This window comes from Crocodylus porosus, unplaced genomic scaffold (assembly GCF_001723895.1).
Source record: "Crocodylus porosus isolate Cpor-Errol unplaced genomic scaffold, CroPor_comp1, whole genome shotgun sequence".
Lineage (NCBI taxonomy): Eukaryota > Metazoa > Chordata > Crocodylia > Crocodylidae > Crocodylus > Crocodylus porosus.
Genome location: NW_017728906.1, coordinates 33,253,873 through 33,274,438, shown reverse-complemented (window position 1 = coordinate 33,274,438; position 20,566 = coordinate 33,253,873). Strand labels below are relative to the sequence as shown.

Sequence of the window (20,566 nt, the reverse complement as noted above, 5' to 3'; positions counted from 1 at the left end):
CTAAAAAAGTCTTAAGAATTTGTAACCCCACATCTAATAATTTTGAGAGCTCTCATTTTGTTACAGCAATTTGTTAAATCAGACCAGTCATTTGTTACTCCAGCTTGTTTCTGATAGCAGACTGAAGTCCATTATAAAACAGCTGGAGATCACCATTTTACTTAGCAGCCTCTGGGCATGTCTATACAAAATGCTATGTCACTGTAGCAATGAGCTTGTCGCTACAGTGATGTAGCATTGGCAGGCACTAATTATGATACTACCACTACTGTGCAGTAGCAAAGAGCTCAGGTAGGATCAAAAATGACCTGCGTGCCACTGGGACTTAATCATTTAGCAAGTACTAAATGTGTAGTACCACTGTAGACGTGTTGCCCATCTTGCTAATCTTCTACCATTCTGCTTTGGATGATTTGCCAAAGGATGGAAATCTGGCCTTTAGCAGTGGCTTCATTTCAAATATTTGGATGTGGCTCCTCTTCTTCCTAGCCAAAAAGCAGACTAATTGAAGATCACAGTATAAGTTTTACTGTCTTGGTCTTCTAATCAATGCAACCTGTACCTCAAGAGTAACATCCTCTCCCAGTTGAAATTAATAGCAAAAAATTACTGAGTTTAACAAGGCCAGGATTTCACATCATATACTAGCTTGTAGGTAGCTAGAGTAATTCATAATTTCATGTTTTTCTACATAACTTTATCTTCAGGTTTTCTAAATAAAAAATAACTTGTTGCATTAACACTCCTAGTGCTATTACATGAAGTAGCACTTAAGTTTAGGAATTCTAATTCCTTGGAACACTCATCAAAATAGCTTAGGGTATGAGAACAGTCTTGGCTCCATGTTGAACTTGGTCAGTTACTGCTATAACAATGTTAGAGCACTGAGATTATGGTGCTGCTACACATCTGACCAACAGCTACCTGTTATTTTGATGTGTGAAATGGCTAGCTGAAAGCAATACAGATTTAAGGACGGGGGTTTTTTTTAACCTTCAAAGATAAATCAGCCTTCCATTATAACCAAGTTAAAGTTCTGTTATACAACCGTGTATATTATAATTTTATGATGGGTATTCATGGTTAGTGAAAAGCCAGATTCTGCAAAGAAAAAAAAAAACCCCTCATGTGAGAGACCCTTTAGCTGCAACTTGGTCCTGATTAGCTGCAGGAACTTAACAGTCCCTGATGAATTTTGGTAGCAAGAGAATTCTTGGTGTTTTTTCTATGGTTTGCTAAGCAAGGAAATACAGAAGTTACATCTGCTGCCAAGCACGGCATTGCAATTACTTACGACCTAGCAGGTCAAGCATATTTGGTTTATACATGCTGCCTTCAAGTAGGGCTAGCTTTGTGTTAGGTAGAAAACAGATGGTAGTGAAATTGTTGCTCTCATCAGTTTTGCTGCAAATGGACATTGACTATTGATTTCCACAGCCCAACTTTTTCCACAGGCTTGAGCAGCATTCCTGGGGTAGTTGAGTGGTGACAGCTGATGGCCATGCCCCCTCTAGTTGGCCACCTCATTTCCTGTGTCTCCAACCACAGTTCACCAGTAGCTCATTTTGGTTCTGATGAGTGTTTTTTAGTGGTAGTGAGCAATCTCCTTTTTTTTCCTTCTTCCCCCACCCCCAGATCAGGTATTAGAAGGAATGTTGGTTTCAACCAGTTCTATAGAGCCATCCTGCCATGATGCATCTGCCTCTCAGGCATGGCTGATTGCCCCCTATAGGCTGAGCCAGTTAAATCTAAAGGAGAAATCCCCAGTTTGAGGCAGCATGTGCAGACTTCACGCAAAAAGAATTCTACCTTGCCTGTTCTGTGCCGGGAAACAGATCAAATGTCAGATAGACAGACATGTTGACACCCTTACCTCACAGATAAAGTTATCCTGTCTACAGCCTAGTTTTTCCACACTGTCCTATTTGGACAATATTAAGACAAGGGAAAACAAAGGACCTTTGTGGCTTCTGATCTAGCCTCTGAAAAAAAGTCTGTGTGGCAGATTCTCAGTGGGTGCTCAAGGATTCCAAGCAGCCAAGTGCCCAGAATATAAATACGCAAGTCCCGGGTTCATCTAAGACTGACAGACATTCTGCTTGGGAAGGAAAACAAAAGAGGGAAGTAATATTGCAATGGAGTCTCTGAACAAAAAAAGTTTCTTATGCACACATGTGCATAGCCTTGAAAAACTGCAACAACCAAAAAGCTTTTTTGTAGCAAAGGTGGCAGAGAAATAAGAGCAAATTCAGGAGGAAGATCTGGCAAACTGAGGGTTCACCTGCAGTAATGTGCAAGTGTCTCCACCTGGATCAGAATCTAAAAGGTAGACCATTCCCTTGAAGTGGATTATTTTCTCTCAGGCATATACAAATAGATAAGAGGTAATGATTTGTGGCTTCTCACTTGAGGTAAATGTTGTGTCCTATCCCTTCTTCACCCGTCTTCCATTTCAAGCAAGTGTTATATGAAATCTTACTGCGCCTGGACACAAGATCATAAAGGACATTTCAGAAGAGTTTAAGATTATACTTGGCTTTAGCCTGAATATATATGGGAAAGGAGGTCATTGCATCTCTAGAACCCACCAATAAATAGTTGAGGAAAAAAGTGAAAATGCGGACTCTTGTGCTGGAAATACCCAATGAGATACATATGTATACTCCCATATATTTAACCCATCACTACTTAACTGAGATTTATTTGGCCCAAACTAGTACCACTACAGAACTGGTGTTTTACATTATGGGACACTAATCTGGCTTTCTCCCTACACATCATATATTGCTAAAGGATGGATGCTACTAAACCAATTTTATTTATGGCTTTAATCCATTAAGAACTATTAAGGTTCTTGAAATACTTTGAACTAAACCTTGCTTCTTATAAAAGTAAATGTAGTTACTAGTTATATAAAAGCTGTTTACATACACACACAAGAAACAAATGCACTTTACTGGAAGCAGCAGCATGTTACTCCAACCTGGCTCTGTAGCATCCATAAAAACTGGATACTTCAGCGAGGCTTTTTGGCACTTTTAGTTAAAGCTGATTCAAATCAGCTATTCGTTAAAAGCACCAAAACCCCCCCACTAATCCTCTTGATATTTACAGACATTGGGTGAGTCGGGTTGAAGTAATGTGCTGCCTCTTCTGGGCACGCACAGGGCTCAGTGCAGGAACATGCCAGTTTTAAGAGGTAAAGCGCAGGTTTTTTTTTTTTTTAAATTTAAGTCTGCAAGGACCCATAAAGAATCTATATAATTGATTGAAATGGACTGAAATTAGCTTCTTGCATTGTTGATTTACCCAGGGTATTCAGCTAAAGCCCTGATAGACACCGAGTTCTGAAGTTTGTTAACTATAATTGGATATTTACAGTAGAGTAGCAAGGTAAGATCAAGTTTTCCCCATTATGGCAGCAAGATTCAATATCTGGTTACTAGATTTCAAGAGACTGCCAAAAATACAGAAGATGTGCTTGAGACAAGACAACTGGAGAAGATCAGTGGCTTGATGAATACTGATTTAACCAAAGCTTTTGGTAAGAAATAATTATCATAAGACAAAACAGTAACAAAAATGTTTTAACTGAATGACAATGAAAGACAAAAATATACACAAGTTCACTTAATTTTCCAATTATAAAACAAAGTAAATAATAGCCAAATTTAAGATGTAAATACCCGCCTTTAAAGTGCATCTTTTAGCTCTTCTACCACACTACATACAAGACCAAAGCCCACAAACAACTACCTTCTTATGGACTGCATGTCACAGCACACTGACACAGTCATAGTGCAGAAACAAGGACAACCTTGATTAACTTGTCTGTAGTGCTCAAGAGATGACAAGATTTTTTTTTCCTAAGGGAGGTAGGCTGAGTTTTGGTTTAAAGTCACAAATTAGCTTGACACACAGAAAAATGAACCACATATGGTTTAACAATCTCCAGCCTACAGAAGGTTAGGAGCAGCCATCAAGATTTGCTGAATTTGAGAATTGTGAGCATTTCTCTTCCTGCTTGTCTGGAAAGTACTTTAGTACCCCTTAAACCACACTGTTTCATGATTTCCAAAATTTCATCTGTAATGAAAAATTAAACATTAAAGAGTCAGTTTAACTGTTAATTTAAAGCTAAAACAAGCCTATTCTGCCTTAAACTATTGGCTAAAACCAAAGCAAAACATCAGTGTTACAAAACATCTACCATGCTCCTTTAAATGATTAGATCAGTGGTTCTCAAACTTTTTTTTCCTTTGCAAACCACTTGAAAAATTGCTGAGGGTCTTGGCAGACCACTTAACTTTTTTTGTTCTACAAATCAAAGCATACAACTCATGTTTTAATGTCAGTAGTCTTATAAATACAGCTATTCTCGATTGTTCTGCAACCATTCTGCGGACCACCTGAACGGAGCTCATGGACTAGTGGTCCATAGACCACAGTTTGAGAACCTCTGGATTAGAGCAAAGTAAACCATCCAACAGTAATGAATGTTAGCTTTCTAGTATTGGACATCAAGATTTTCATACCTGTTTAACAATGTAAAAAAGCAGCGACTTTACTATAAAGCTTAGCTTAAAATATACTCAAATGTTCCTGACTCAAACTGCTTAACTGTTTTTAATAATCTGTATATGCCACAGTGGGTTAAGTTCAGTTAGTATAATGATTCATACTGAACTATAAAGTTACAAATGCTATGTAAGATATCATTTTAAACTGCTTCAATTAAAAATATTTCTCCAGATCACTCAGGTTTCAAGCACTATTTTTGAACATTCTATGAAACGCAGCTGTAAACCTCATGTTTGCCCTATGAAAGTGCCCAAACATTGAAGTTCCTTTTGTAGCTTTTGTTTCATTTTAGCAGAGACAGCCCATGATGCTGTAATGACAACAGTGTTTTTCCTATACTTACTATGTTGTTCAACACTTAGCTCTTGAAAAATACACTGGGGCTAAATCCAGAGATTTAAGGCCAGCTTCAAGTGACCTTGTAAGTACCTAAACAGGACTTAGACAGAACAAGGTACCCAAGTCACAACGTGCTATCCAAATAGACCCTGCTCAATGGATACAAAGCTGGTTAGGTGCTGAGCTGCATTAAGCATTTCCATTTTGGTCATGAAAGATCCACCCAGACTGGAGTTAGCTGTTTACTTATGTTAAAGCAGCAGGACTTAGGCCCCACCCCATTTCTGGCATTTCCTTCTGACTAGTTTAGACAGATTCTTAGTTGATTTGGGCACCTGTACGTATGTATATGATGCAGCACTGGGCACTTTTTAAAGTGCCTGGTGCACTGCAGTGCATGCATTTGCATAAATAGTGAAACATGCATCAGTGCTGAGAAAATAGCAGTGACGCTTGTGAACTAAAGCATATCAAAGGTGTTTTAGTTCAAAAGTTCACCATTGCCCTTTTCTGTGTGCCAGTATGCACTGTGCCATTTATACAAATGTATGTGATGCAGGGCTGGGCACATCAGCTTGCATCTCGCTCCAATGCACTGGATTTCTAGCAGACAAAAGGTACATCTATAAATGGCCTTTGCTGCTTTCTGTGAAATCCATTCTTAGGTACCTAACTCTTCTCATGGACTGTATGAGGAGCCTACATACTCTGAAGCAATGTCAGGCATTTTCATTTGGGCAGACTTTTAGCAGGCTGGGTTGAGTTTTGGGTTATTTAGTTTTATTATATATGCTTTCTTTTTTTGTTAATTGAAGGTGGCAATGAGTTTTTTGGGAAGACTAGAATATAAATCGAATGATTTAGGCCTGAAGATCCCATTGGAGAGCAAGGCATCTAAAATTTTCTTTGGAGATTTAGCTCATGCTAGTTTCAAGAAAGACAAAACACTTTAAAAAGTAGTCCTCTTTGATAAAGACTGCCACAAATACATGCTAGTCTGTATTAGGATCTTCAAAGAATGCCTATTAATGCTAATAAATGTTGTCAACCCAATGCAACTTGCTACTACCATATACTATATCAGTCAGCCTGATGTCTGCATTATTAAGTAGAGTTTGGTGCATATTATAAAAAGTCCATTACCTGGATTGTTTTCTTTAATTGTGACTAAATAGAATAATCCTCCTGTTGAAAGCAGATCTGCTACTAAAGGAAAAAGTCTATTCATTACTTCTCTGCCATTTTTGCCTCCAGCCCAGGCAGCCTCTATTCCATGGCTTTCTGCCTAGAGTAAATTAAATTAAAAAAAGTGATGATAAAATTGCTTTGCTAAGTATTTGAACTTTTATACAGATAAATGCTCTAGATCAGCATTTCTCAACTTGTAGGTCACGGCCCAAAAATGGGTTGCAAGAATATATGAAAGGGTTGTGAACACACTCTAAAAATGGATCAACAAACTTTAAAAAGGGATTCTCTTTTAAAGAAGAAAAACGTGGGAAGTGGTGGTTTTTCCAAACCGTTGGCCCCCTGCCCCACACTGAGGGACTGGGGACGGGGGTGGAATGCAGCAGGTCAGGAGAGGCAGGCACTGGGTCAGGACTGGCCATCAATGTTTACAACTGGGTCCTGGTACAAAAAAGGTTGAGAAACCAGTGCACTAGATGTTTGCAACACTTTAGGATCCCCCACCATTGTCCATACCCAGAAGAGCCAAACCATTTTAAACATCAAAATTGCTAGATGGCAATACTATTTATTCATCAGATGTGTCTTATTTATGTGCTTCAGAGACATAAATGCATTAATTTGTTTGCAGCTGTTTGAAAATAGACTGTTTTGTACAGTCAAAGGTACTTTTAAACTGGCATTAGTGTAAGTTTCCAATAACAGGCCTGAATAACTGCAAGAAAAATTAAAGCAGGTCAAGAAGTGCAATTTTCATCTGGTGGGATAGGGGGAGGGGAATAAAGGTGGGGCATTCACCATAAATCAGGCTGAAAAGTTTCAAAACAAAGCAAAAACAGCCCCTTAAAATTGTGTGAAAAAAAAAAAAATATTCAGAATCTTTAATTTCAGAAGAACCAAAAGAGAATCTGTCAATTCACACTTAGAAGGCTCTTGTTAATTGCACCTCTCCCCCTTCAGGAACACACCTTATTTTGGGAAATGGGCGTTTTCCAATGGAAAACTATTTTCCTGTAGAAAACTACTAAATTTCCTATGGAAATAGAGGTAGGTAATGCTTTCATACCTTGTGCAACAAAGTGCTACAAATCTAGTGGTTGATATTTCCTGTAAAAAGTTATGTGATCATCAGTGGCTCCATACTCACTTGCTCTTTATCAAACCACTGCAACTCAGAATAGTAGTAATTTAATGAACTGAGATTAAATACCGATTTGTCACAAGAGAATCAAATCGTACTGTAAGAGACTGATTCTAAATTGCAAATCCTCATATCTTACCTCTTCAGAAGGGGTCACCACATAAGGTGGATTAAACAGCAATATATCAACTTTTCCATTTAATCTTGGTACCAGTCCTGTGACCTAGAGATTAAATCAAGGTATGGAACAGGTTCTTTTACACACCTGAAGGGTAACAGAAACACAGACTTATATTGCTCTTTATACAAATAATTGTTACAACACTGCACATTTATCGTGCATGGAATTAAGTGGGAAGCTAAGCTGAACACCGTATTTACTCAAATGAAAGATTACCTGGATCATGAAATGACCCCTCAATAATTAGTTTTTATATTTGGAAAATTTATAAGTTTCTTACGATTTCCAGGCATAGACTCTAATTAGTGGAAGTTTGCCTTGAGTTTGTCCCCCTCCCATTGCTATAGCAGGGAAAATGTCTCAGGTAGCCCCTTTGCTCTCTGCCTCCCCCCTGCAACCCTTCCCTACCCCTCACCTTACTGTCAAATCCTGTTCTCTCTGAGCACACAGCTGAGAGGAACAAACATGAAAACACTGACCTTGAAATTAAACATAGCTGTATTAGTTTGTATATAGTACCCATAGACTTAGTTCATCTAGAACTGATGCATGTTACTTTTTGAAACTACTGCAAGTTCTAGTACAGGTACTCCAAAAACACACTTTTAAGCAGCACTCTGGCACCCTCTAACATATAGTACAAACTATACTTCACATTTGTCCAAAGTTAAGAACCTCATAATTTATCCTATGGTTCACTGAGCTGAAACCCACTAAAATCCACATGATTTTAAGCTATGTTGACCACACACCTCAGCACTGCTTAGTATGCATGTGTACTTCAGATAGATCCTTTGTGGGGGTATGTGCTAATTAGGCCACCATTCATGACTGGAATTAGGTGTTCTTATTATAAGTCCTGGGATCCTCCAAAAATGTATATGCAGATAAGATGAAGGGCACCCTGGTCTGGCTCTACTTCATTGATGGCAGAGCCACACAAATCATATGCCATGTGCGGAGGGGAGGGGTGACAGAGGAATTCTGGGTGAACTGTTTGGGGTCCTATTTGGTGATATTTGCCAGACATTTAAGGCTGGTTAAAAACAGGTATAATGGGAATGGGAAAGGAAGGCACAGCTCAGCTGTACTGCAAGTGATTTCCCACGGGAGTGATAATATTATCTTATATAAACCAACTGAAGTGCAGTAGCACCTGCCCCTATTTTCCATTCCACTCCATAGCAATGCATTAAATTTATCACATTTGGTTCTGAACAGCTTAGTCTTCCCACTTAGTCCAAGAGCACTATGTCCGTCTCACTGTGCTGGGGCAGTACATAGACCAAAACACACAGGATAGTACTACAGAATTCTCAGCAGGGTCCCACAGCCCGTGAATTAGAGCTACAGAACAGTAAGAGAGAGAAAGAAAGAAGCTATACTACTTAAGGGCATCAGATGATATACAGTTTTTTGCCTCTTGCTCAGATTCACACTCAGCCCAGGTCTGAAATTATGCAAAGTTAAACATCTGCTATCTGTTCATTGCTGTGTGATGCTATAATTTTCCACTTGGAAACTGGACTGTTGACAAGTATTCATATATTCTAGCTAATAACGTGTTTTAAAATTAAATGTCTTACACAGGAAATGTAAAACCTACTTTCCCATGATGTGGTGCATTCTTTATTTAAATGAATCATGATGCAAGGGAACTTATAAACAGAGACAAAACATTTAGACTTGGGCATTTATAGGTTGTTATAGCCCTGGGTATAAAGTTAGTCACCCACTTGAAAGCTATAGGTGTTCTCAGTTTTCAAATCCATTTACAAGTAATTCAGCACTAGCCGTATTTTAGCAACTGAGGGACTCATGTGGCATAGACTTTCTTTACAGTTTGATACCATATTAGCTGTTTTGTCCTTTCCTTTCACATTCAGTATTCCACCTCAAATGTTCTGGACCAATTTTTGAGAGTGGCAGTGTTTTTTTCCAGGCATTGTGGTTACTTTTAACTTTGTTTTTTGTAAGCTTGCAACAATATCTGAGGGAGTGCATCAACAGGAAGGAGTGCCTTACAAAATAATAAAATAAATATTTACGTGTAGTATGCTTTCAACAAGACTGATGTAGTTTATTAAATACTGCAGTAAAATATTTAATCGCTTCCAGGCAAGTCTCTGCTATATAGTTTTGCAGTTCTGAAATATCTGAAGGTTACATTATAGAAACTTATCTTACCAGGTCAGTAATAATTGGCTGAATGTGAACTTTGTTAAGTAGAGCTGTCTCCATGGTACAAAAAGCTGCTGTAGGGTTGATGTCTGTACATCTGAAAGTAAGACATTAATGGTACTTCACTGTTACAAGGTACAATTAAAAAAAAATTAAACTAAAGAATCTATTGAATGTTATTAAAGTAGAACACTGATTATCTGGAATAATTAGCACCGCAATCATTCTAGATAATCAAACACCAGATAATGCAGTGCTGAAAACTATAACTACTGTACTGTAAGTTAAATATTTAAAAGCTAACGAGAATAAAAACATTACACAGCAGCAGATTTTATCTCGAAGTATTATTAATAAACAACATGCAGTTGTCTCACTAACAAGCAAAACCCAACTGATAGGTTTTTTAACACAAAACTTTCCAGTTAATTAATGTTGCTAGAAAAGTGATTCATTACTATATGAGGTCTTCTCAAACTTCCAGTATTACCTGAATGAATCTCATTATTTAATGAAATTACCTAATTCTTGGGAACTTCCAAGAAAAGTTATCAGTGGTAGCCTTTAGTTTGCAAGTAAGTGAGGTATCATAATAGCCAACTGCTTAATTATTCTCACAAACACATATTAATTACTTTATTTCTGAAACGGTAAGGTCTTTCTACATCTCCTTTTCTCCAATGTTAATAAAAATCAATCCATAGTGGATGGTTGTTCTGTTTACAACATATATTAGATTTTTGTACTGGTAAGATTGGTAAATTTCCCTCAATTACTTCATTTAACACTGGAAGTGGGAGGAAGCCCCTCATCTTAGAACTGAGTATGAGGGGAATGGGCACAGGCAGCTGCTGTGGCTTGGGTTTCAACCCCACCCTGGGGTCGGCTGTAGCCAGAGCTGCTGTTTTCCCCACCACTCTGCACCCGGCCATCTTTCCTCCACACCGTGCAACCCCTGCTTTCCCACCTTACCCTTGCTCCATGCTAGCAGGCTCTATGCAGGCTGCAGCCTGGGGCACTGAGCATGGCCCCAGCCTGGCCCTGTAGCAACATTCATATAGCCCACATAACTGCTACAGGGATAAGCTGGGGCCATGCTCAGTGCCCCAGGCCCTGGCGCTGTTCTAGCCTGCCTGTGCAGAGCAAGATTAAAGAGGCTAGAAGGGGGAGAACGGGACAGAAGCTGGGGGGAAGAAGATGGGAGGCAGGCAGGGACAGAGGTGGCAGGCACAAGCAGAGGGCAAGTTGCTTGACATCCCACTACCTGCCCCCCTTTGCCTACCCACCTACAGTGGTGAGGAGGGCAATAAATTAAATATGACCCCCTCCGCAATAATTAGGTTATGTATATGGAAAATTATAACAAATGTATAAGTGTTTCATGTACAGAATCTAATTATTGGGGGGTAATTTTAAGATCTGGGTCATCTTAGAGTTGTGTCAATGCAGTAATTTAAAATTTTGGTATTCTACTTACATGTATAATGCTTTGGGTCCAACAATGGAAGCCAGAAATGTTGAAACCACACCAGAGCCTGAGCCTACTTCAAGGCAGATCTCAACTCTAAATTTAAAAGAAAATAAAATGAATACATCATGTATTTACAAGAACAGAAGGACCAGACAGGGGAATGCTGCCAAACTTGTGGTCAGAGGCATTCCCAACCAGTGATGGTGGAATGTTTATTGGTCATGCTGCCCTCACAGCACAATGGGAGATCTGCTTTACATTGACTGATCTGTCTCTGGTGATAACTGGTGCTCTTGAAGAATCAAAATGTTTCCCACTTGTCACAATCCTGTTGTTAGTTTTTTTCACCTCAACCCAATATCAGTTTCCACTGACATCAAATCTCAGTGGTTCTGTTCATTACTACCACTTGCTGGTAGAAATTCTGCCAGCAGCTGTGGCATAAGAGTTTGAAGCAAGGTTGCCCAGAAAAACAAGGATCTTAAGTGCTAAGCAGAAATATATTTAAGCTGGCCCTTGACATGTATATCTCAGAAATTCCAAGATGAACGATATTAAAATGAATGCCCTGCATGCTACCTAGTCCAGTTCATATGGTACTTCTAATGGCCCGGAAATGTTTTGAGTATAAGAGAGACCAACATAGAACAACTTACTGGAATAAGGAATGAGAGAGAAACACAATCCATTCCCTGCACAATAAAGATAGATTAATGATGGCAGGGACACACTGTAACTGAACAATTTTTTTTCTCTGAGGATTATGTTAGAAAGTAATCTTAAGTTTAGCAAAAAATTACCATCAAATGTAAATTTGTTGCTATTATGTAGTAAACCTACACAGAGGGATGAAAACCCACACTCCTTTTTGCACTGGCAAACTTAGCTGTAGCAAATCTGTGTCCTCTAAGCAGGAAATGGTTCAGAATAGCATCCACGGTGGCTGGTGTTTCAATTTAAGCATCAGCACATTAAAAACTCAGGGACAGCTATATCCAGTTATGGTGCTGTAGATCCTGCAGCAACTGAGACATTTCCCAGCATCAGGGCCATCCGCAGGGTGGTGCAAATCAGAACAACCACCCCGAGCCCCATGCTTTGGGGGGCCCTGTGGAGCTGGGCAGAGCAGTGGCTCCACCACTGCACATGTGATGCCTCTAGCGCTGATTTCTATCCAGCTTTCCTTTGAATGTGTGGCTGAGAATGTGGCTCCTGAGTCACAGAGATAAGCATGCCTGCTCCAAGCACCAGGCAGCCTTCCTGCCCACCCTCCTGGATGAGGAAGGGAGTGTAGGTTTCCAGGGGCAGGTGCAGGGAAGCCCCATATTGGGATCTGCAGAGGCTCATGGAGGCACCGAGTTACCCTCAGTCTGGCTGGGTGCTGCTGCCAACGGCAAGGTCCCCCACATGGGCTTAGTGCCCCCTACACTGGGAACTACCACCCTGCCCCAGCTCCCCCCCTTCTGAAGGCTCCAAATGGGCCCAGCCAATAATACAGCCCATCCCACAGGCGCTTGAGGCAAACACCTCAAACACCTGCTGGCTCCGTCCCCCGCACCCATCTCGGCTCCTCCCATTGTCTCTGCAGTCTCCCTCCCGCGCTCACTGGCAGCCAATAGGAAGCGGCGGGCGGAGGCAGCTACAACTGGATGGTACCGAAGCACAAGCGCGAGGCAGGTCTTCAGCTCCTCCCATTGGCTGTTCGGTCCCCCTCTCGCGCTCGCAGGCAGCCAGTAGGACACAGAAGGCTAAGGCTACTAGCCCAATAGCACGGCTACACAAGCGGCGTCGGCTCCTCCCATTGGTTATTCAGCCCCCCACAAGTGGTTTCTTCCCCTAGTTACGTAATGCGCACCGGGTGTTTCGTAGCTGGGACGCGTCTAGCTCGAGCGCGTCCAGCAGCAAATAGGTGTCCTCGGCCGGCTCGTACACATCTCGGAAGGGCCCGTGCGGTCCCACGTGGTGGTGTTGCGGTGTGGGCAGCGCAGGCGCCGCCATTGCCGCTTGGTCGACTGCGCATGCGCGGGAGTTTAACGCCCTTTTCGATCCGTGATTCGGTGCTCGGCTGAGCTGCCTTGCAGGGGTGGGGGGGAGATCACGGGGCAATGGATGGCAGGGAATGATGGGTGGGGCCGCGTTACCAATCTGACGCAATTGGGTAGGAGGCGGAGCTACAGAGGGCGGAGCTGCGGCCGCGTGATGTAAGCAATCGTCTGCGGCGGGGTCGGGCGCTATGTTCCTCCCACGTTTCACTTTCCCCTGTGTAGGCCTTCGCCCTGCTGTCTCGTGCCTGCCGTGCAGCAACAGAGGCTGTTGCCTGTGCGAGCTGGTGCCTCTGAACTACTGAGTCCCTGAGGTGCTGCCCTGCCAGCCTGTGCTGGGGACACCGTGGCTGGTGCCCAACAGTTTGAGGCTCCCCCCACCAGTTGCTGACTGGTCGGTGATGGGGCAGGTGATACCAGTTGACCATGATATATTAATTTTAAAAATGGATGCAGGGAAAACACCATGTATCTGGGTCCAACAAGACAGTTTTCCTTAAGCCTCCTGAGAATGACTGTTCTGGCATGGTTTAGTACCTGCTGAGGTGGGGTTTAATGCCCATTTTATGGAAGTGGGAAGCTTCTCCCTAGATTGTTCCTAGGGCCATATGGCTGAGGGCAGGCAGAACTTGAGGGCATCCATACCCCAAGCTTCTGGGATTGGGCTTGCAAGTAGGATGCTTGCCAAAAGATTTTTGGAAATATCTGAAGCCCCTGGTGGGGGTGGAGGATGTTTGCCCATTCATTGTAGGGCCACTTATGGTTCTGGATTGACTCTTGGATTTGGACTTGATTTGCTTGAAACAGGAAAAATGTCTTTTAAAAAAAAGGAATATGTAAGTGGCCCTCTCAGTCCAGACCAAGCGTAGCCTATGCTTACCTGGCAAGGGAACTGTGACCGCTGAGGTGGTCTTCTTAGTCATGCCCAGGGAAGACCACTCTTCTGGCATGGGGATAGTACCTGCCAAGGTAATGTATAGTAAACCTCCCACTGAGCCAGGTCATGCAGATAAGAGATAATCCTGCCCTGGAGTAGCAGAACTTGATGCGGGATAAAGAGTTCTTTAAGCAACTTGAAGGTGTTAAGTTGTGGCCCACCCAGGGCTTAAGAGTAGGGCAGTGCAAAATTTCACCGAATGTTTCATTTCAAAGCTGTTTTGAGCTCGAAACAGCAATCTTAAAATGAAACAAAAAGCTTTGAGACAGCTTCGAAATGAAATGGCACTTGGAACATTTTTAAACGTTTCAAGTTTTGAAGCAGCCCAGTGGCAGGAGGCTGGGAAGAGTTAGGGCTGTGCTCCGAGCGGCTCCGCAGCCCCATAGAGCAGCCTGGAAGCAGGAGGTGGAACGCAGCCCTGGCTCTCCCACACCTCCTGCAGCTGCTCCGAGTTCCATGGGGCTGGCAGAGTTGATCGGAGTGCACCCTTGGCTCTCCCCGCCTCCTGCCACTGGGCTGCACTCTGAGGAGCTCCACAGCTGGGAGGAGTCCAGCACAGCTCCGCAGCCCTCGCTGGGGTACGGGCCCCCAGATCTGTGTACCAGATGACAGGAGGCTGCCGCTATTGCCTGGGGCCAGCAACAGTATCAGTCTTTCACTGGTCCCAGGTGGCAGCAGCAGCCTCCTGTCATCTGGTGCACAGATCTGGGAGTCTGCACCCCTGGGAAGAGTCTGGCACAGCCCCGCAGCCCTTCCGGGGGTGTGGGCCCATGGATCTCCACGCTGGATGACTGTTGGCTGCCACTGCCAGCAATTGTCACAAGTTTTGCTTTTTACAGTTTGAGGTGCAGTTTCTGAGAAACCTTTGCACCTATCTCCTTGAAATTGGCAGGCTTCATTCCCTCAGAAGGAGCTATGATCCCTCCAGTTTTCATCCGAATCAGGCAAGAAACGACAAAGTTTTAGGCATTTTCATGATTCCCCATTATAGCCTATGGGCGAAACTTTGAAATGCATTGAAACGGCAAAACAGTTTTGACAAAACAAAACGGGACAGTGCTTTGAAATGAAACAAAATGACAAAACGAAACACTGTCCTTTTGAAACGGTGAAACGGACATTGAAACGAAACGGTGTTTTGCACAGCCCTAGTTTAGAGCTCTAGGAGTTGCCTAAAATTACTGTGTAATAAGGTCTTTAGAGTTCAGGCAAAGACTGTGTCCAGTTTTGTCCTCTGTGGTCTTTTATTTATTTATTTTTACTGTTACTTAAGGCTCTACCTGGAATTGCTGCTTTTGCATTTAAGCCAAGCTGAAGGACGTGGAGAATTGCCAGTCTGTGGCAGATTGGAGGCATGGCCAGCCCTGTGTAGCCCCTGTCTAGCAGCATGTAGTGGGTGCTTTAAGAAGAGGATAAGAATTTGGGAGATGATAAGAATCTGGGTAGAATGACCCACTACCCCCTCCCATTCTATGCTCCTCGGGTCCATGGGTCAGTTGCCTCCCTAACGATTAGTGGTCCCCAATGGACCTGTCCTCCAGAAATGAAACCCAGGGATGCAGTTGGCCTCATGAGATCTTGCGGTAATGAATTCCACATGTTCACTGTGCATTTTTTTAAACTCATTTGTTTTAATCCTTCTGCCTTATTATGTCACTATTACCAATAGAATTCTTTTTGCCCAAGCCCCCCAAGGATTGACATGGTGACTCATCTGATTTGGTGTCAAGTGAACTTTAATATTAACCTCTAGGCACTATTACAGGTTTCCTCCCCACAATACAACCTGGCAAACAGTTCTTGGATGTTTCAGCAGTGACCTTCAGGGGTACCATGCCTTGGGTCCTCTTCTGGGCATGTGGGATGTTTGTTTCCTGTTTGCCTGTCCTTGAGCAAAGAAACCACAGCTGCATCTGTTTCCCCAGGGTCACAGGATGGATACACTCCTTTCCTTTGTTTGTTCATTGCTTTTGTAACTCTCTCATCCCAAATTGTCCAGTCTTCTTTTAGATAAGGTACACCAGTTTTTCGTTATGTTTCCTTCTAGGGAAACTTATACCTGGTTCCAGAAGTGGATTAAGGACTTTTGGGGCCCTGGGCAAAGGGAATATTGGAGGCCTGGCCCCTCCACAGGAGCTTTCTGAACTGGCTCAGCCTCTCCCTGCAACATCAGACACACACGCACACCCAGACACACACTTTCCCCTCACAGGACTTCCCCTCTCCCCCACCCTCAATCACTCAGAGGCAGCCCCCCCCCAAAAGCTGTCCTCAGCTCTGTCTACTTCCCCGGCTGGCCCCTATTAGACTTACCTGGAGGGAGCTGCTGCCTGGCTGTGTCCCGTGTGGCCCCACAGATGCACAGGGCCAGGCTGACTGGGAGCACCATACTATCTTTGTGGGTGGGTAGCAGCGCTGGAAGAGGTGGCTACAGGGGGGTTATGATGAATTTTGGGAGGGCTATAGCCCTGCAAGCTTCTCCCCAGCACCACCACCTACCTATAGATGCATGGTGTGGTGCTCCCAGCCTGGCCTGGCCCTGGCCTTCCTCACACACCCTGTTCCAGCTCAGGGAAACATGTGAAAGCCATGGTTTTAAACTTGAAGTTTCTCCATTTTGTTTCCCCGTCAGGAGACAAAAATGATGCCAAGCTTAAAACCATGTTTTTCGTTCCCTGTGTTGCTCCCCCGATCATCAGGTATCTGGACTTATAAAGGCAGGCAGGGAACTCACTCGTATGGTTTCAAACAAGTTTATTTTTTACTTACACTCCGCGTCGGAGGTGCAGGCTGCAGACTTTTTACAAAGATTTTGCTTTGTTTGCTGTTCGCTAGTTACCGAGAAGCAGAACTGCTCATAGGATCTGATGCGCTAACGGGGGAAGGGGTACACCGGGAGTTTTCGATGGCGGGAGGCACGGGGGTGGCTGGTCCCTGTCGTGTGTGGAAGTTGCACACTTGGTGGATTTCGCTAAGTCCTCCCCGAGCAGCATTAACCACCACTTTTTATACTTGTCACAACCCTGAGGTGCGCTTTCACCCAATCAGCTTCAGGCATTCTGTTCATGGCCTGATTTGAAAAGGGCGGCAGTTAAAAAGTGCGGGAGTTACTGGTGCGCTCAATTACTTGAAATTACGCAATGATTCCACGCTGACCACACGAGCCTGTCAGCCAGTAGGGCCGTAGGCGGCTTTAAGGATACTACGTACAGGGCAGTATGCGGGCATGGTGTGCGGGCGCAGCGGCACAACAATGGACTGGTTTCTTACACCCTACTGATGAGAATCCTAGGGGCCCCAATTAGTAGTGGCCTGTGGGCTTAGGGCCAGCTGCCCTGTCCGTTAATCTGCCTATGCCTGGTTCACCTACCATACCAATCACAGCACTCACTTTTCCCATTGCCTTATAAGGCACTTCGTAAAATTTTATTGCTCAGTTCCGGAAAGGCCTAAACTATGGCTATGAGCCTTAGCATAATTCAGTTTGCCGGCTACAGTCGCCAGCTGCACTCAGTTCTTGTATTATAAGATACAGGAAAGATCCTATTGACTTTTGCCACAATATTCATGATTTTATAGCTCTCTCTCACATTTCCTCTTTTCCGAGTTGAGGAGACTGAGCTTTTGTGGTCCGTTCTCACACGGAAGCCCTTTCATACTCCCGATCACCTTCATTGCCTTTCTCTATACCAGAGGTTCCCAAACCTTTTCTTACTGAGTGCCCCCTTCCAGATTTACCAGCTGCTCACATACCCCAACCAGAATATTTTAACTCCTTAAATGCCAATTATTATTATAACAAAAATTAAATTGCTGTTATACAATTTGGGGTATGCATGCCACAATTTAGGAACCCCTGCTCTATACCTTTCCTAGTTCTTGTATAATTCTTTGGAGATAGGGTGGCTAGAACTGCATGCAGTATTCAAGATGTGTATAATTTTGGGAGACCCTGTTATATGATGTTGTTCAGGGGAAGGGTGTGTAATATCCACACAAAGGGGATCTGGAAATCACAGTATGTAATTTTCTTTGGCCTTTCTGAGCTGGCTTGAGGGAAGGCATTGCAGTGCCTTCCCTTAAAAATATTAGCAGATTCTTTTGATAGTAACTTTTCAGAACAGGTACTTGTTCTAACAAGTGTCTATGATGAAGACTTTCAAAAGTATCCTTTTAACATCCTGTAATTAGTATTTGCCTCTATTGTTCTGTAGTGCCCTTTAAACTTTTACTGGCCTATTTGCTCTATGCCTCTGCTCAAGTATGCAATGTTACCAGATTTGCCCATCATTTTGGGGTGCACTCATTTATTAGGTGTACATTTCTGGGGTCTCTGTAATTCTATCAGTGTGCTGCTTGTGTTACTTGTGTTTCTATATGGAGCTGTATCTCTCCCTTCTGCAAGTCCTCACCCCCAATGGAGCTGTCTTGCAGGACTGGTTCAATGGGGCTGGGTTCCTTCAACCACCGAATCAGTCAAACACATACACGCACATACACACGCAGGTTAACAGGGCACACCTGAGCCAGGCTGGGTTATTCAGCATTGACGGGCTAATGCCATCATATGCCTTGAACTCAGTTCATCAGGGCAGCTATAAAATGCATCAGACAAGCACACTGGTTAACAGGGTGCATCTGAGTCAGGCCGGGTAAATTCAGCATTGACAAGCTGACACCCTCATGTGCCTTGAACTGAGTTCATCCCTTATTTCAGCAGGACAATAATAAATGCAGGTAGACACATGTGCACACAGTCTAACAGAGTACGTCTGAGCAGGCTGGGTTCTATCAGCACTTTCAGCTGATACCCTCATGTGCCTGAAAACTCAGCACATCCCAATCTCTTGTCAAAATGGTCCTAGTAGTAACTCCCTTGATGAGCAGACCCCACCGTAGTTTTGGGTGTTACAGGGATCTTTGGCTTAGGTAAAAGAAACATTGCTGCAGAGCAAATGGGGAGGTCAAGGGGAAGGAAGAGTAAGTGAGGTTCAGAGAGAGAATATAGCAACCAGCTTGACCATAAAATTTATTTATTGCCAGGTATATGAACTTATGATGATACCAGCAGTAGTAGCCATACAAGAGAGACAAATACAGCAGTTATAATACATAGTTTCAGTTAGGTATTTGGGGAAGTCTAGCTTAAGTTTGATCAGCAAAAGTCAAGTTTAGAAAGCTATGTCTGGAGTAAAAGAACAAAAGTCAGGTTTAGAAAGCTATGCCTGAAGTAAGAAAGCAAAAGTCAGGTTCCTGGAGTCAGAGAGAGAGAGAGAGAGAGAAAGAGTTGAAGTCTCACCACCCAGCGAAGCTTGAACCAGTCGAGGTTCCCAGGTGTTTGTTGGAGCTTGTAGACAGGCAGAGCCCTCAGTGTGACCAGTGGAGGGATTCCAAGCAGAAAAGGAGTGGAACTGGTGCAGCCTTTGGATCCAAGCACCAGGACAGAGACTTGAGGTTAGGTAGGGGTTTTTGTAGAGAACTGACAGTGGCTCAAGGGAGAACACTAGGTTTGTTTATGGGTAAACAAGGCTCATATGCTGGATAATAGGACCTGATCACTTCTGACTATGAGTGGCATTACTCTGAGGGAGCTCACAATACAGACAGGCCGCTTCAGTGTTTTGGGTACCAATAAAGGAGTCATTACTTGAATTGGTCTGATAAATTCTGAGCAGGCTGTGCACAGACATGGGTTGATTGACGTTTTGAGCAGAGATTTGCCATCACGCAACACCCCGCTGCTTCTCTGGTCCTAGAGTTCAGTGCAGTCCTTGCCTTGGAGTCTTTGTTCTCCATCCTGAATGCTAATGAAGATGCTTTCCTGCCCTATCTCCCATGTAAATGAGTTGACATCCAGTTCCATCTCCCATGTAAATGAGACCGGGTGTTGCTTCATTCCTATCACCCTTGTCTGGAGGGATTTAGGTGCATCTCCCACTACATCTCTATTGTCTTTTGTAAGTCCTTACTCAAATCAATTCTTGTTCAGGCAGAGGTGACAGGGGGAGAGGGGGCAGTGAGTCCTTTGTGAGTTAGACAGGCTGCATACTATGCTAGGGTTGCCCGAGAACATAGAACTGGTAACACCTTTCTGGTCTTCATCTGATCCTGGTCTCTATGCTATCCTTGTCCCTCTGAAGTTGTTCCTAATGTCTCCCTGAAGCTGTAATTTATGCTTCCTTGGAACTGTCCCCTGAAGTAAGGCACATGAATGTCCAGTGCTAGCCCTATCCACAAGCTCCTTCAAAAAATTGAAGAAAAAAGCTAATTCAGTCATTAAATAATACATGGAAAGCAGAACACACTGGTTTGTATCTATCTTTTTTCATATAAACAGTACATTTTATATATGTACCCATTCCTAAATTTTAGCATCAGTAAATTATATCCACGAAGCGGTAAGATTTACATTAGCAGTTTTATTTATATGGAACCCTGGATTTACAATTGTATAATGTTTGAATGTACACATGTATATTAGCAATATAAATAACATATTCAAAAC

The 20,566-nt window shown here is 43.1% G+C and overlaps 1 protein-coding gene across 1 annotated transcript; it reads right to left on the bottom strand.

The window, feature by feature from the left end:
* Positions 1 to 3,574: 3,574 nt before the first annotated feature.
* N6AMT1 (N-6 adenine-specific DNA methyltransferase 1 (putative)) lies at positions 3,575 to 13,111 on the bottom strand. Its single transcript, XM_019528804.1, has 6 exons — positions 12,938 to 13,111; positions 11,089 to 11,175; positions 9,618 to 9,708; positions 7,389 to 7,472; positions 6,064 to 6,205; positions 3,575 to 4,086 (listed from the first exon to the last, which is right to left on the bottom strand). Exons 1-6 carry the CDS (start codon positions 13,078 to 13,080, stop codon positions 3,980 to 3,982), a joined length of 654 nt encoding a protein of 217 aa, XP_019384349.1. The 5' UTR covers positions 13,081 to 13,111; the 3' UTR covers positions 3,575 to 3,979.
* Between the last annotated feature and the right edge of the window lie 7,455 nt (positions 13,112 to 20,566).